General features: G+C 39.8%; 1 protein-coding gene across 1 annotated transcript; it reads left to right on the plus strand.

Annotated features, from left to right (window-relative positions):
• Window positions 1-223: 223 nt before the first annotated feature.
• On the plus strand, window positions 224-9,602 carry ago2 (argonaute RISC catalytic component 2; the record flags this gene model as incomplete). Its single annotated transcript, XM_079232305.1, has 19 exons — window positions 224-263; window positions 1,490-1,673; window positions 1,773-1,893; window positions 2,018-2,199; window positions 2,731-2,867; window positions 2,953-3,087; window positions 3,404-3,491; window positions 3,665-3,812; window positions 3,919-4,038; window positions 5,478-5,600; window positions 5,776-5,909; window positions 6,630-6,814; window positions 7,514-7,673; window positions 7,804-7,894; window positions 7,992-8,186; window positions 8,411-8,545; window positions 8,955-9,056; window positions 9,212-9,411; window positions 9,494-9,602. 19 exons carry the CDS (start codon window positions 224-226, stop codon window positions 9,600-9,602), a joined length of 2,589 nt encoding a protein of 862 aa, XP_079088431.1.
• Between the last annotated feature and the right edge of the window lie 8,451 nt (window positions 9,603-18,053).

An 18,053-nucleotide genomic window follows, 5' to 3' on the forward strand; every position in this document is an offset into this window, starting at 1 on the left:
TGGACGATGGCGTTATAGAAATGATAAGCGAGCAAGACTCTGAAATTAAAGTAAAGATGAATAGTACTCTGGGCTTTGCCACTTCTCGCCACTTGCGTCATACAATCTTTAACTTGTAAAGCTATATTTCTTTCACGTGTTAAGTGACTAAAATGTGTGTTTTCAGATCAAATGTTTTTTTTAGTATTCACAATGTTATTTTGTTTCCTCTGTAGCCACCGAGATGCAGGAGGGACCCCGTTCCACTGGGTCAACAGGCTCTGGTAAGCTTTTCCTATATTTGGGCTTTCAAGCCTAATTCTGGTCCCATCATTGGTCCAATGGGACAACATCATGCTTTTTATTTTATTTGTTTACACCATTCGAGCATCACATGTTGTACTCATTGAAGTACAATTTAACCTTCTGCTGGAATAAATAGTCCGGAAAAAAGGACACTTGTGACTTAGCGCTGTAGGTGAGACTCCAAAAAAAACAATGTTATTCTATTTCCTCTAAATGTACCTTCATTTTGTGCTGTCAATGGCAATACACTTGGGTGTTATTTTGTTTGAATGAACAGAGCTGGAGCACAGAGATAAGGTGCTGAGGAGAATTGAGAGTGGGCCCTATCAGTTTCACTCTAATATCTTAAATTGCAGATATGAGGCTTCTAGGTTCAGCCTGTCTGCCTACGATGAAAGCTTAGTGGAGCTTCTCCTTAAAAAAAACATATCTGACTGGTTCGGATTTGGAGCTGAGACGGTCTAAAAATTCACAAAACACATTATTGCCAGCCAGCTCACAACCTCAATAGTGACCAAAAGATCTTAATCTGGAATATATATCAAAATAATCAGGTGCCACCTGCAAGCCAAAACAATCAGTTATCCAAGCGGTGGTGTCAAATGATGAATTGACTCACTGTCTCGTTATATTTCAGAAAACCTTCTAACAACTAGTTAAGCTATAGGTGCTGCTGATGTAAAGGGAGACTTGATTCAATAACTGCATGCTCATTTCTCCCCTCAGATAAATAACTTTGACAACTGTAATATTTCTTTTATTAAATGGGAGACAAACATCAAGACCCCAATCAGATGTAGTAATGGTTCGTGATAAGGTCTCACTAGAAAAGAGCACTTAACAGCTGCCACAAGATGAAAACTCACTTATCTAAGAAAATGTCTTTTGACCCTCCCGATTTCAAACTCAGGTCTTAACAGGTCCTAGATAGTTTTTTTTTTTCATCTCTCATTTGGCACAGATGGTGAATTTGAATAAGCATTTCTTAATGGTTTCTAATGATACAGAAATGGTTTTAATTCTGGAGAAAAACTAACTCATGATCAGTAAAACTATAGTTTTATTTATGTGCACATACTTCACATTTATGTTGTCAAGACATACTAAATGTGCCAGTAAGATATTGGTAAATGTATGATGTCCATATAGTGTGATTCTTATTCTGCAATTTGCCACTTTCCTACATTTGACCCCCCTGTTTTAGACCCGCCATCCTCCCCCCCAGTGCCAGAATATGTGTTCAAGCCACCATCACGGCCGGACTTTGGCACCATGGGCAGGACAATCAAGCTCCAGGCCAACTTCTTCGAGATGGAAATTCCCAAACTGGAGGTCTACCATTATGACATCGACATCAAGCCTGAGAAATGCCCCAGGAGGGTCAACCGGTATGAATATGTGTATATTTTATTCACAGCCCCCCAGCACATGGTAGATCAGCTATTGGAATGTTATATATATATATATTTGTTTAATTTTGTTCTTAGTGAAATAGTGGAGCACATGGTCCAGCACTTTAAAACACAGATCTTTGGTGATCGAAAGCCAGTGTACGACGGGAGGAAGAATCTCTACACTGCCATGCCCTTACCCATAGGCAGAGACAAAGTAAGTATATTTCCAGACAACCTGCAACAACAAAAAATCTGCATAAATCTCTCTGAAGACATTTTTGTCTTTAAAATATCACAGCGCCTCTGTCTTTACCTTTTCTTTCTCGTCTACCACACAGGTGGAGCTTGAGGTAACCATTCCTGGGGAAGGCAAAGACCGCAGCTTCAAAGTATCAATCAAGTGGGTGTCTTGCGTTAGCCTGCAAGCGCTGCACGAGGCTCTAGCAGGGCGGCTACCCAGCGTCCCCTTTGAGACTGTCCAAGCCTTGGATGTGGTCATGAGACATTTGCCCTCTATGAGGTGAGTTGTTTTTTTTAATTTAACATTGGTTATTTATGGAGGATTGATTGTCCTGCCTGTGAACGTTTTATTACAAACTGGATGGTCTTTATATTATTGCCGACTTCGAAAGCTTTTAAGATGCTGTGAGTGTCAAACCTGCAGAGTCACAGGCAATGCAATTCCAATGCAATATTCTCATATTAATCTGATCGCACGTTATGAGTGATATCCAGTGTTTTATTAAAATAAACAGAAACCACATTCAATTACCACCCGGATGAAGGCAATCTAGCCAAATGAAATAAACAAAGCATGATAGAAAAGTGTTGTACGACTTGTTTTTCAATCATTTCATTTTCTGAGCATCCATCCGGGCTGAGATTGTTTCAGTATGGCTCGACAATCAACTTCTAGAGATTTTAAACCTATTTCTTTCTTTTTTTTACTGTTTTTTTTTTCTTTTGTATTAACAGTTTGTTCTGATTGTTGACTAACCTCCGTTTCTCAGAACATGTTGCTCGGGTTTCACGACTGACTCCTCTCTTATAGGTACACGCCGGTGGGCCGCTCTTTCTTCACACCCTCAGAGGGATGTTCGAACCCCCTCGGTGGTGGCAGAGAGGTGTGGTTTGGCTTCCACCAGTCTGTCAGGCCTTCCCTTTGGAAGATGATGCTCAACATCGATGGTAACTTTCATGCTGATGGCACAGAGTTGTATCAAGCTAAGTTGTCTCTCTGAACCTCACTTCTGTGCGCTTGTTTTGTTTGCAGTTTCTGCCACGGCTTTCTACAAAGCCCAGCCTGTTATTGAGTTCATGTGTGAGGTCTTGGATTTCAAAAGCATTGAAGAACAACAGAAGCCCTTAACAGACTCCCAACGAGTGAAATTCACAAAGGAAATCAAAGGTAAGAATAGTTCAGGATCTCGTTTTTTTTATTTTTGGTTCTGTCTTGGGAAGATTTGATTTTGATATCTATTTATGATTTCATTTTTATACCTGATTCAATGTTCAGTTTACAGTCGTTGAAGATTAATAACATTTATTCTAAAGTCTTGAGTTTTATTACTTCAGCAATTTAAATATTTGTCACTTATTTCCCCTTTTTTTTTCAATCTAAGGAGTGTTGTCTTTTGTTACAGGCCATTCAAAACTGGCTTTTTATTTTTTACAATGGATTTTAATATTTTTCTCTTTTCCTTTATCGGGTTTCCATCTTCCAGGCCTGAAAGTGGAAATCACTCACTGTGGGCAGATGAAGAGGAAGTACAGAGTGTGCAACGTGACCAGAAGGCCAGCCAGCCACCAGACGTAAGAAAGCTCCTATACCTCCATCTTTGTTCGCATATTATTGTTGATTGTGCATTTGCTGAAGTACATAAGCTGCATTCAATGCAAATGTGCATGGAACATAATGCAAACAAAAAATGGATTTGTTGTATTTTTCCTACTCTTAATTTTCCATTGCATGTGCTTCCCCTCAGGTTCCCCCTACAGCAGGAGAACGGCCAAACTATTGAATGCACAGTAGCACAGTACTTCAAAGACAAGTACAAGCTTATCCTGAGATACCCCCACCTCCCGTGTCTACAGGTGGGCCAGGAGCAGAAGCACACCTACCTACCTCTAGAGGTAAGCATATCTCACCGCCTCTACCTATTTGCGTTTTGTAAAGTTACCCAATTCACTATCGATTGTCCCTCTGAACCCGTTTTTTCCGTGTGTGTCTCTTCTCCAGGTGTGTAACATAGTGGCTGGACAGCGCTGCATCAAAAAGCTGACAGACAATCAGACCTCCACTATGATCCGTGCCACAGCCCGATCGGCACCTGACCGCCAGGACGAGATTAGTAAATTGGTAAGTCATTGTGCTCATAAATTTACGTAACCCGGCATAATTAAATATAAAGAAAACATCAGTGATCAAGCAAAACCCATTTCATATATATCTATCTATCTATCTATCAATCGATATATATATATATATATATATATATATATATATATATATATATATATATATATATATATATATATATATATATATATATATATATATATATATAGGATTTAAATTAAAGTATAACGCATCACAGAATAGCACAATCATTAAAGAAAAACATGGCAATAATGATATGGTCGCCATTCAAAAGTTTGCATACCCTTATTTATTAATACTGTGTCATGCCCCCTTTTAGCATCAATGGTAGCTTGCAGTCTTTTGTGAGTTGTGGATGCTGGCCATTCTTCTGGGCAAAAAGCCTCCCACAAGTGGCTCCATGATATTGAGTTCAGGAGACTGTGATGGCCACTCAAGAACCGTCACTTTCTTTCTGCTGTAGCCACAGAAAGGTCCACCTGGCCTTGTGCTTTAGATCATTGTCATGTTTCAAAATCAAAGTGCATCCCACATGCAGCTTCTGGGTTGACGAAAACAAATTAGTTTTTTGAAAACATGCTGCATTCAAAGGAAAATGTTGGTCTCCGCACTCCAAATTATCTGTGCCAACGGTTTTGAGGCTTGTCTAGGTGCTTCTAAGCGGCCTGCTTTGTGGTGTAGCTTTTTTTTTATGGCAACCCGGCTGTGCAGCCCATTTTGGTTCAAATTCATCCTCATTGTGCATCTTGAAACAGCCCCTTTGTTGCAGAGAAGCCTGATGTTGCTTGTGGGTTTTTCGTGCATCCCCCACCAATTTTCCTGGCAGTTGTGGCGCAAATCTTTGCTGGTCTACCTGACCGTGGCTTGGTATCAACAGAATTATTAATTTTCCACTTCTTTATCAGAGTTTGAACTCTACTGATTGGCATTCTCAAATATACTTTTATATCCAATGCACAGTTGTGCCACTGTCGAATACAAGAACATTTTCATTGGTTGTGGTTTAAAAATTCAGCAGCGATGCCCTTTTCTCGACTTATCTTAAAAAATAGGCTTTTGTTTACTTTTAATGTGAGATAAGACAATACATTATGCTCATGCTGCCAACTTTGTTGCCATCACAGGCTCAGGGGGGGTTTACTGATGGCCAGTGGAGAAGAGCGTTCATGACGTTGGTCATAATTGTCTGGTACCATTGCAATCTACCATAGCTTTCAGTCATATTTGTGATGAAGCCACAGAAAGTTGAGCTCATTTGAAATAATGATGAGTGCTCTTTATAGATGTTTTTTTAAGGAATGGATTTTTGTGATGAACAATTAACATATAGTGACACTTTGCCTTTTATATATCATAACAACTACATTATTTAACTGAAATCTCACATTTAATTCAACTGCTGTGTTTGTTTTTTCCAGATGAGAAGTGCCAACTTCAACACTGACCCTTATGTTCGTGAGTTTGGAGTGATGGTGAGGGATGAGATGACGGAAGTGAATGGCCGTGTCTTACAAGCACCTTCCATTCTGTATGGAGGCAGGGTACGTTGATCACCAGCTTAGGTGTTTTGATAATGGCCTTTTCTTTTTTTTTTTTTTTTTTTTTTTTTTTTTTTGTGCACGTGTTTTCAACTCATATTATTAGTATTAAGTTTTGTTGGAAAAACTTGTGTACAGTGACGATCACTAATACGGCTGCTTTCATTCCGATTTCCAGAACAAAGCAATAGCCACACCAATCCAGGGAGTATGGGACATGAGGAACAAGCAGTTCCACACTGGCATTGAGATCAAAGTGTGGGCCATCGCCTGCTTTGCACCACAGAGGCAGTGTACCGAGCTCCTGCTAAAGTGAGTGCTCGTATTTCATGTCATTGTACGTTCTATGTGCCGTTTGTTGGGTTTGGTGGCAGGCAGCCCATGATTAAAAGGCTGGTGGTAAAAAGTTGCAAGCATATTGTAGGGCCTGAAATGTACCTGTTTTATAGAAGTGCACAAACGCAAGGATGCATTGGTCCACGAGCTAAAGTTTCAAATATTGCAATCAGGATTGTAGAAACATCACAAAGATGTCTGTCTATATTTATCTGTTGGGTCTTTCACAACTGCCTGTTTTTTTGCTGTATTGTCCCCATGAGGACCATGGTATTTTAGCTCTACAGGGTCATAAGAGTGCATGTTGATTATAAACAGTTGTGCCTTCACTAGGTTTTGTCATTTCTGTACTCGCATTAAGTGTCTCAAGCTTCATGTCAGTGTTTGACGAGTGTAGCATGTGTGTGTGTAAAGTAAACGTCTCGTATCGGAGTTTCATGATTGTCTTTTCAGAGTAAACATAATGTTCTCAATTATCCATATGCAGTGTTTTTAAGTTCAAACAAGTTTAAATAGTTGAATTTACTGATTTTCAAACAGAGGGGCCGGGCCGTTCTCCGTTTTAAGAATTGTACTACTGCACTTGGACTTGTTCTTGCTAAGATGTTTGCCGCTCACTTTACACTAATGTCTCCTGCAACCTCACCTGCTAAACTTCACTAAACTGTAAATAAACAAGTTACTCGCCTGTTTCAGAGCGTTCACAGATCAGCTGAGGAAGATTTCTAGGGATGCAGGGATGCCCATCCAGGGTCAGCCTTGCTTCTGTAAATACGCCCAGGGAGCGGACAGCGTGGAGCCCATGTTCAGGCACCTCAAGTACACCTACCAGGGCCTCCAGCTGGTGGTTGTCATTCTGCCGGGGAAGACGCCCGTCTACGGTGAGGGATCCACTCATGCAATCTGTTGTGGTCATTTAGTGCTGCATGATTTATATTCCTGCTGGAGAGATGAGAGACATCCAGGACATTTATATTTGAAGCCCAAGAAATCTTCTTTTTTTTTAACTTGGTGCAACAATTCGATATACAAGCACATGTCCAACATTTGCAAACTGATTCCAAGGTTAAACGTTTTCCATCACTTATTGCTGCTAACCAGGAATGTTTTGCTAGAGTTTCAGATCACTATTTATTACAAGTATTGATACATTTTTGGAGATGAGATCAGCTTTCTCTGCATGAAATCAGGTGTCTTACAGCCAAATAATAATGCAGTGACAGCATGCAAATAAGGTTGGCCAGTTTTAGTTGTTGAAACTGAAGTGTCATGCTATCTGACAATATAAACTCTAGATGTTTAAACTAAAGTTTTTGCAGTTATAGTTGAAGCTCCGGCAGTTGGTCTGGTGTATCTGAAAAAGGAAATACAGACCTCTGACTCTTTCTACCCACACTGTCATAGGACATGCATTTATATTACACTAAAGGTTCACCGGTGTTGATCAGTTGTGGTTGATCAGTATACCTGCACACACTTGATGTGATGCAGCAGAGCAGGAAATCTGATTAATAAACATCAATATTGTGTCTGATCATGTTTTAATTATTTGACATTTCCTTTATTGTTGTGTGTTGCAGCTGAGGTGAAACGTGTTGGGGACACGGTACTTGGCATGGCCACGCAATGTGTGCAAGTGAAGAATGTTCAAAAGACAACACCTCAGACACTCTCCAACCTCTGTCTGAAGATCAACGTCAAGCTGGGCGGGGTCAATAACATCCTCCTCCCGCAGGGCAGGTTAGTGAAGATACTAATAACTAAATCCTGAAATTAATTGATGTGGATATCTATCAACGATTATAAAAATTTTGAAAATGCCTTTCATGTGTGCTGAATTTCACCTGTCCACACTGCCTTCCGGTTTCAGGCCGTTAGTCTTCCAGCAGCCGGTGATCTTCCTCGGTGCAGATGTGACTCATCCTCCTGCAGGAGATGGAAAAAAGCCGTCCATTGCTGCTGTATGTAACACCACAGAACATGGTCACAGAAAAGTTGTTCAAACATCTCTGCAGCACTTTTTTTTCCTTCTGTTTACTAAATTATATTTCCTTTTAGGTCGTTGGTAGTATGGATGCTCATCCCAGCAGATACTGTGCCACAGTGCGGGTGCAGCAGCATAGGCAGGACATCATCCAGGACCTGGCGACCATGGTGAGGGAGCTGCTCATCCAGTTCTACAAGTCCACTCGCTTCAAGCCCACCAGAATAATCTACTACCGCGACGGCATCTCTGAGGGCCAGTTCAACCAGGTGATACACATATCAAGGATGATGCAGAATAGTCTATGAAATATCAGAGCATGTAGACTAGTTAATTCAGGCAGTAGTATCCATTTAAGTAAATGCTGTACGTAGCAAAGCTTAGTGTTCATATTACTCCTCTGTTTGTGTCGGTGTATATGTTGTACGTGTTTGCTCGAGTGGATTTTATCATCTATGCAACTTTTCATCTGTTATTTACTTTTGAGATGCAGGTCCTTCAGCACGAGCTGCTGGCGATCCGTGAGGCCTGCATAAAACTAGAGAAGGACTACCAGCCTGGTATCACCTTTGTGGTCGTGCAGAAGAGACATCACACAAGACTGTTCTGTATGGACAGAAACGAGCGGGTCAGTATCGTGTCATCGGTGGGAGTTCTATAACCAACTTAACTATAAAAATGAGAGAGGGCACACGCGATTGAGACCAAAATGACGCAACAGTTTTTGGTACTTCAGCAGTGGAAAAGGATGTTTGACTTGCACAGATGGCACCAAGCCAGCTGCCACAGGTGTTTATGTACTCTCTCGCACGCGATGCTCCTAAAATGGAGACATTAGGTAATCCTAAATAATCTGGTGACGCTAGCACAACACTAGCACCCCCTACTTAGAAATGGCATTCTCCTATGTGGAAAGACATGTGCATGGCTCGGCATTTTATGTCGTGACTTTGCTTCACACAAAATTAAGTTTGTTACCCTAACCTGTAGGGAAACTGTCCAAAATCACTGATGCATTTTTGTGTGGATTGTTGCAGGTTGGGAAGAGTGGCAACATTCCTGCAGGCACCACAGTGGACACCAAAATCACTCACCCATCAGAATTTGACTTCTACCTTTGCAGTCACGCTGGCATTCAGGTAAGAACTCAATTAGGTTTAACTGTAATCAAACTGAAAAGGGAGTGCCTGGGAAGTATTTTAGAAAAAGGGGCAGATTTTAATGGACGTTGCCCATTTATCAGTGTAAAAAAAAAAAAAAAGCAACGCCTGTTCTCCATGTTCACTCTTTGCAGGGTACCAGCCGGCCGTCTCATTACCACGTGCTCTGGGACGACAACCACTTTACTTCAGATGAGCTGCAGGTCCTCACCTATCAGCTCTGCCACACCTATGTGCGCTGCACCCGGTCCGTTTCCATTCCAGCACCAGCTTACTACGCCCATTTGGTGGCCTTCCGGGCTCGCTATCACTTGGTGGACAAAGAGCACGACAGGTAAGGCCTGTATTCTGGTAACTCAAACCTACGGAAGGAACAGTCTTTACACTTCTTTAATTATAATGTTTTGCTGTTTCAGTGCGGAGGGCAGTCATACATCAGGCCAGAGTAATGGGCGGGACCAACAGGCCTTGGCCAAGGCCGTGCAGATCCACCAGGACACCCTACGCACCATGTACTTTGCCTGAGAGCACAACTCCAGGTTGGCGTGGGTGAGACCCCACTGATGGAACACACTAGCCCTCGCTGTCTCCCTGTCAGCTGTAGATAGCGTCACAGTGGGTTCACATAGTGAGCTCCCTACCTAACAGGCCTGTCAGTTGCCCATATGTCTACAATTGTACTTCAGCCCCTGACCCAAACAAGTCAAGCCAGCTATTAGACTGTAACATGCAGAATAATCCCTATTTATTGGGGTTTGCGCTGGAAGAGGTTTTATTTACATGTTGTGTGCATTATTGTGCGTTTGTATTTGTCATAGGGTAATATGTTGCAAAGAATGAACGGAAAAGGACAAGTTTGGACGTTTAGAAGACATTTCTAAACTAGTGGGCAGTATCATTATACATTAGGGGGATTTATAATTAAGAAGAAACCAATTGCCCTCCTTCTCCTGTTTGCATTGTTTATATGGCTCTGGGTGCTTGAAGGGAGAAGGCTCAAATTCATCACAAGATCAGGGGGCCTGTTCACTGTTTATATGCCTAAAGATTTGCTCCTCCGACAAACATTATTTATCCGCCAATCAAAGCAAAGTGCACTGACCAGAATGGGTACTTCAATCAGGACAAAAGTACTTAGTTTATTGAGGCTTGTGTGTGATTTTCACGTAGGGCACTACGTGATGAAAAGTGCCATTTCAGACCACCTTTCTGTTGTCATTTCTGTGTAAAACTAGGAATTCAACCCACATTTGCTGGGTTTTCAGTATTTGTCCTTGATCGACAATGATGCCCATTTTATGCCAGATCTGGTGACAATTTACAAAAGGATTCTTTGCATCAGATTTGTTATCAACCCTTGAACCAACACTTACTTTATTATAGAGGGGGGCTGTTAAGATTTAAAGAACAGCAAGTATGTCCTCCGCTTCCTCTCTTGTTAGTTTGAACTAAAATCGTTTCACCAGTAACCCCATTCCCATACCGAGACGTAGTGTACTGGGACCGGTTCCCAACAAGGACACCTTTCTAATGTAGTCTGAGCCGTGTTGATAAGACACATGATTTAGAAATCAACATAGAGGGCAACTTTATGAAATAATTTGTATTCTTTTTGTTTCCTCCTGTTTTATAGTCTAATTTAATTTCAATCAGTTTTGTAATGGATATGCATGTAGCTGACCCATGTTTTAGACATTTGTGATAATAGTTTATTTCTTCCTTTTTACACATTAACCCTACTTCTATGTTTTAATGTATATAGCAGCAGGATAGCGTTTTCTGCCGTGTCTTCGTCAGGGCGGGATATTTGTGTGGCGTCTCTATATCAAGGCATTCGGTACAGTGGATTAAAAGCTGCGCCATTTTCAGAGTTTAACTGATTGAAATTCCCTTAAAAAAAACAACAACTAGGGTTTGCTCCATGAATTAGGGAGCAGTCGTCTCACAAAAGCTTGGGTTTTATGCAAATGACTTTTTGTGAGTCTTTATACTATATAGTAATGTTGGTTATGAGGTATATTTTGAATAAGCTTTCAGTGGAGGCTGCTGAAAATATTATAGATTTCTTTTTTTTTTAATGACTGGCCCACATGTAGTCTAAATTAACACTGTCTATTTGTATACAGATTTTAAATGCAAATATTATCTTGCCTTCTAAGACTGTTCCAGTCTTACTAATAATTCTAGACATTTCCTAACATCCCACCTAAGTTTTACTAAGTTAAGCTAGCGAATGTTCATATAGTCTTGATTAGAGGCGAGTAGTCTATATTTTCTAACTATGCATAATTTTTAACCAAGAGATTTAGCAGTGGGATATCTCACATACATTAGAGTCATGTAGAGGTAGATAATCAGGTTTCTGTTAGTTTTTTGTTTTTTTTAGCATGTTGCATTTAGTAGTGTTTCTTAGTGCTTATCAGCATCTTCATGCCTTTCTAACGGGATGAAGTATTTGTGGTCATTTGTAACATTGTAGATTTTATAGCCTGAATATTTGGTGTATCCTTTGTAACACACAATCTTTCTTAGCCAAACAAGATTACAAACTTTTACATGATTTAATATTCAAGAGACATGGAAGCACAAAAGGCCATCTTGATTCTAGGTGCTAGAAGTTTTCACTGTAAGCCACCTTAAATCCTCACTGGAATGGTCAACGAGGCTTTTTAACTTGTATGCTAAAAAAGATGCTTCATCATCTTTTCTCTCCCCTTGACGACCTCTCTGTGTTACTCTTTTTACTCATTACCTGTAAAGCAACTAGAAATCCGATTGACTGTGTTTGTGGGGCATTCTGAAAATCATGTACTTGATATTTACTGTTATGATGTCAATATTGTTCTTATCGGTGCTGGTCTCACAACATGTAAATTTGGATGCACTTTTGATGGCAGAACGTTGGTATGACTTCTATAGACGTGTGTTCCTCATTTGAAGCAGGAGGCTCGGCCATATTGCGTGACACCGGTGTAATTGTATGGAAATGGCCGTGTGTTCTACCTCTTGTTACCTGTTCAAGTGTTATGGTAACATCACACTGCTGGCCATTTCTGTATAATTACCCCTTCTATCTATCTAATTGGCATTGTTTGAGTCTTGCATTGACATTAGAGGTTTTAAACGTTTGGTGTGCATGATGGTAAACGCGCTTACTCGGTTTATGTAGTTTGGTGATATTTCATTTCATATTTTACTCAAATTGATGAGAGAGAATGTGTTTTGTTTTTTTTTCTTTGTTTTTTTCTTTTTAGGGGTTTTGAGCGTTGAGCTGTATGACCAAATTCCTGCAGTGTGTTTGTATTCGCACACAACTTTCCCTTCTTTCTTTCCTCTTTATTCTATGCACCAGTGGAATGAGACTTTCTTTAGACGCTTTTTTTTTTTTTTTTTTCCACCTGAGCAGTATAACAACAAATGCAAAGCCCACATCAGCTGTGATCATTGCATAGCCAGGAGTTGCAGCAATTGTAAATGTGCTGTTAAGCTGAAAAGTCGAGCATGTCTAAAAAAAAAAAAAAATCCATGTGACTTTTTTTACGGTATGTGATTCAGCCTTTGACCAGTTAAGGTTCATCAGAGCTAATTTGTAGCATAATGGCATCATGCACAATCTGACATCTTTCAGTGCAAGTGTGATCTTCCGTTGTATTTTATGGAGACTGATGGAGGTGGAGCCCAGTTGTTGGGTCTGTTTGGACATGTGAATGTCGTGTTGTGTAGAAAGTGGGAAAGGGAACGGGTATCTGAAATTATAGTGTGCTGAAATACAGAAATTCAAGTAGTCTTTTTTTTTTTTTTGGGAGACGGCTTTGTACTTGTTGTTACTGCTCCTTTCGTGTTTTACATTACCTATACCAGCACCTTAAAATAGCAGATCAGAACGGCATTGCTTTTCCTGGAGACATAAAACTCAAAACATTTGACAATGTTGTTTTTGCACTAAACAAGAATAGACTTTTGTAGCTGCTGCAGCATTAAGAATATGTATCAGATGGCAGACTGGCAGCGTCTTCTTCTTTTTTTAAGTAAAAAAGGAGTTGACAATAGTGGCTTTTCAAAAGAATACACGAGGCACAGCCAACCGGCTGGAGAGGCTCAGTGTGTGCGCTTGCCGTTTAGAGAGCCACGCCTGCTGAGCAAGAGGGATTCGACCGAGCTAACCAGCATGCCGCATGTCGTCTTTGAGAAATATGCCTTTAAATGTAAACAACAGATTGAAAATTAGTTGCGTTGATGGATTGCCTTTTGTACAATGATGTTGGAGGAAGGTGCTTTATGCAAAACAAACTGACAGGTGTTGAAAAGAGCTGATAAGCTACGAAAAGTAAGATGTCTGGAGAGGCGAGGATGCCAAAGTGCCGTGTGCGGATGAAGTGTGCGGGAAGGTTTGACGGTCAAAGTCTTTGTTGAAGACTACATGGGAAAATAATGCTTCAAGTAAGGCGTGTTTATGTGTCGTACACCACCTGAGACTATACATATCAAGATTCAGAAGAGGCATTTCCTTTTTTACATAAATCTCCTTGATCATGATGAGCTAAATCAAGACTATATATGGAACAAGTAAATGAATACACCAGCCTGGATGAATGTGGCGCTGCTTTCCAAGTGTAATGGTGCCCGAGGTGCTTCAGTTGGGCATTAAAAATGCCTGCAGGGGCAACTAATGACGTTACGTCACCTCAGTGAGGCGTTTTTTTCCGTATCTTTGAATGTCCAAAGCTAGGACACGGCAGGTTGTAGAAATGGCTGGTATGTAAACTAAATGGCATATCATCATGAGCTAATTTAAGTGTGTAGTTTATTTTATTTTCTCAATACCATTTGCATTTTATTTTTTTTATGTTGGGTTGAAAGAGGCTGACTCCAAGTGTAACAATCAGCCGTTTACTTTTTTTCTTCTGCTTTTTGAATGGTCTTGGAATAAAAATAAAGCCTGACTTCCAATGAAGCAACAACCTATAAATCAGTTTATTCCAAATCATAACCCTGTTTAGTAACGTTTCTCCTCTTTGCCTCTCATCCGTCTCTTGTAGAGAAACTATTGCTGACATAAAGAAACCTCTTGTAGAGTAGAACCTATTTTCCTAGCTCCAAATAATAAAAATGAATGTACTTAGTGTGGTTTGTAATATTAAGGCTATCCATCCAGTACATTTATACTATATATGTTTGCTTCTTGTGTACAGCCATTTCTTTTTGTTATTGTTCTCTTATTTATAGGCTTTTATTAATTGCAGAAAGTATTATGTTTTCTTCCTTAATATTTCATTAATTTTAGATATCACCCACATTACAGCTGATATCATTTTGATTAACAGGAGGTATAAAAGTCTACAGTTGAAATGTCTTTTCTCTGGATGTTTGCGACTGTAGTTTTAGGAAACAAACGTTATACACTGTTGCAAAGACTAGTCATCTTTTCTGTTTCTGGCGTCATGCTTGTTTGAGTTGCTGTAACATAAGGTGTGTGTGTGTGTGTGTGTGTGAGTGTGTGTGATTGTTGCTTTGGTGTGTGATATTGTTTGCCGTTAGATTTTTGGCTTCCGCTTAAGCCCTCTGGTCTGATATTCCTGTCCTGTAAAATCCTCCCAGAGTTCAGCTCACTAACTCATTAGCGCAGGGACACTTGAAAGCGAAGAAGCTGAGGTTTTTGTTTGAGTGTTGCTTGTGTTGCTTGTGTTCCTTTTTACTTTTTTTTTTTTTTTCTTTTTTTCTTTCTTTTTTTTTTTGGTGATTGTATTACTACACAGATGTTTGTTTTCTCCAGATTTTATAAAAGCACAGTTTATGATTTGCATGGCAGTCGGCTGGCTTCATTCAGTGAGCATCATTTTCTTTTTCCTAGATCACTTTGTCCTTGACAGTCTTTATCATGCCAATGTCCACCCAATTACCTGGAGCCATGTGACGCATGTGTGGCGTCAACAAAGGTTTTTCCAGTTAAAGTTGCCTATTTTATTTTTTAGCTACAAGTCTAAAATATTGAGCACAAATTCAAATGGGCGACTGGCAGACCTGAGGAAAGAACCAATATTCCCATATGTCCTCTGGATGCAGCTACATCGCATTTTGGTATTAGTTTTGGTTTCAATGGTCTCTATAGTCGTTTTAAGAAGTGTCTTGAAGACACATTTCTATTGTAATTATTTAGCCGGTGATGACTTTGGTGATCCCCTGAACTTTCTTCTTCTGCCATTAGCAGATCAAGTTTCCACTTACCCAGTTAGACATCACATCTACTTCATGGATTGGAACATTTTATATTAACATTGATTGTTTCCAAACAATGAATCCTAATTTGAATCTGTACCTTTTCATCTTTAGCCACTTTGGTTTATGAGCAGATGCCTGCAAAAGGAATGCCTTTCCCATGGGCCTCAGCTGTACTACTTATTTAATGCTATTTAGCAAGTGTAAGCACTACACGCCAGCAAATGTTAGCATGCTAACACACTACACTAAGCAGGTGACATTGGTACAAAAGTATACCTGTTAAACTTTAGCATTGTTCTTGTGAGCTAATTAGTATGCTAATGTACATTTATCTTCGTATGTATATATGTGTGTGTGTGTGTGTGTGTGTGTGTATGTATATATTATATACATACATACGCACGCACGCATGTACAAGCTTCAGTATAGCAGAGCAGATAAATCTGGCATGATCAAGAATAGGATCCAATGATCTCTGCCAGAATGCGTTTTTAGCTGTGTCCGGTGTACATTTGGGGTTAGCCACGGGGCTGCAGTAAATCTGACCTTGACGGAGTAGAACTGTTACTAAGCATCACCTATCCAAACCAATGCCATCCAACTGATCTACATGTATCCAATCATGCAAGACTCATGGGTATCTTTATATTTTCAAAGCATTTCTAGTCTTCAGAATGACTTGGCTTTTTATTTACCAACTTGGAAAAAAACTACCTCAGAGCAGTGTCAGGTGCTAGCTAATATTAGCCCTCATTTATAATAATGGTATCAAAATAAAAAAATATTGTGACCAAACCAATACAAGCCAATATCGTATGAGAGCACTGTTCTTTTCTTTAACCTTTTATTAAATGGAAAACCAAGTAATCATGTATGACTGGTTGGTTGCTTTAGTTGGTTACATTTTGGGGGACCAAATATTTGTAATTGGAGTCTCATTGTTTCATGTGAGTCCTTCATATTTTATCTTTTATTTAAATTTGTTTCAAATGATAGCTACAAAACCAACCCAGCACAACCAAGAACACATTCTTGCGGTTGAAGTGAACTGTTATTATGACTAGATCTTTTGTCGACAAATGTGCCATCATGAAGCAATTGCTATTCAATACGACAACGTGTTGATATTCCAGCAAACCGTTGGGGATATTGTGGATTGTTTGTAGTGGTGAAAGTCTGCTGGAAAGATGTATGTACAGCAATAATGTTGGCGTGTGGGCTGTGGTTCGTTGGTGATTAGTTCGTCTGTCCTCTTTGCGCAGGTTCAAGGCAACGCTCCAAAAACATTTCAAACTTTTAGTTCGCAAAACAATACTTTGCAAATGGGTAGATTAATTTGTCGCAATATTTGGAAGCAGTTTTTCTTTTTACCGGAATGTTTAAATATTAAGGTTTCATACTGGATAGAGCCACTCCACGTGATCAAAAGCTAACATTACTCTGCCGCGTTGACCCAGTACTGCAATAAAACCAGGGTGGAAGTCCCTGTCGCCTACTCGGTTCATTTCCGCTGCTCCTACGATTAGCTAGACTCGACGGCATTTTCTTTTTTTTTTCTTTTTTTTTTAAGGGTATGAAATGTAGTTTTTTGCATGCAACAATTAAAGGGAATATACTCGTTTGAACATGCTTTGCAAGATAACAGAACATTGTAAACTTCAGAGAAAGGTACATATGAGGCTGTGTGGCAATTCACTACAGATTGTTGTAATTTAGTCTAAACTGAAAACATCCAGCGTGTTTGTAGTTTTATGTGTGCCTTTTTGTCGGATCTCTCTCTTCTCCATCTGCCCGGACATTGGGTTTGAGTCTTTTCAACATAAAGGTTTGACAAAATCTGCTGCGCCACATATACAAATAATTTCAATTTTTGATCATGCAACTTTGCGTGTAGATGCTGCATAGAACGATCAGTATTTGTGTTTTGCACTTTCAAAGCAGTCTAAAAAAGAAATCGCCCATTTGAGGTTGGGCAGAAAGTAAAATAAATAAATAACTGACGAGGTATTTTATGCTATCAATAGGAATTATAAGGAATAATATGACTTTGAAGAGCTTTTCTAAAAAGGTTGATATATCTATATATTCATGAAGTACCTCATAAGCCTGATATATGCTGCATTGACTTTTTTTTCGTAGTGTACTTCATATTGTCTAATGCATTTTTAATTTTCCCCTTTTGGGAGGTTTGAATGTCACTACAGGCTGTGCACACGCCACAACCAGTACATCTGATAAGAGTTCAGTCGTAACAAAGGAGTAGGTTACACTTTGTGGCCAAATGATAATGTGTCATTTATGCAATTTTTACGCAAATCTCAACAGAATATTTCTCACTTGTCGCCACGTCATATTTCTGTGCTTTGTCTTTTTTTTGTTATATATTTTCGGTGTAGCCAAAAAATTATAATATCGGATTTAGTTGAAGAGTCGACGCTCACGAAGCATCCTGCGAGGCTCTGTGGTCGAACACGACTGTTGACTCAGGTATTGTCGCGAAAGGGCTGTATCTGCTTCCTGTGTCCCCGCCCCCTGCACCGTTGTCTTAAAAATAGCCTTAGATCTACACGTGGGGTTCCTATTTGGCCTTAAAGTTGAACAAATTATGCACTTCAATTCCACAGACTTGACGGAGAGCTTGATTCCCATTCAGACCCAATTTTTTCTGAAGAGTCTGCATCTCATTGCCGTGTTATCTACCTCCTATGAATGTAGGGGCTGTCCTGGAGTTGTAGTCAACTCATTTAAGGAAAACAG

Source organism: Taurulus bubalis (genome assembly GCF_910589615.1).
Source record: "Taurulus bubalis genome assembly, chromosome: 16".
Lineage (NCBI taxonomy): Eukaryota > Metazoa > Chordata > Actinopteri > Perciformes > Cottidae > Taurulus > Taurulus bubalis.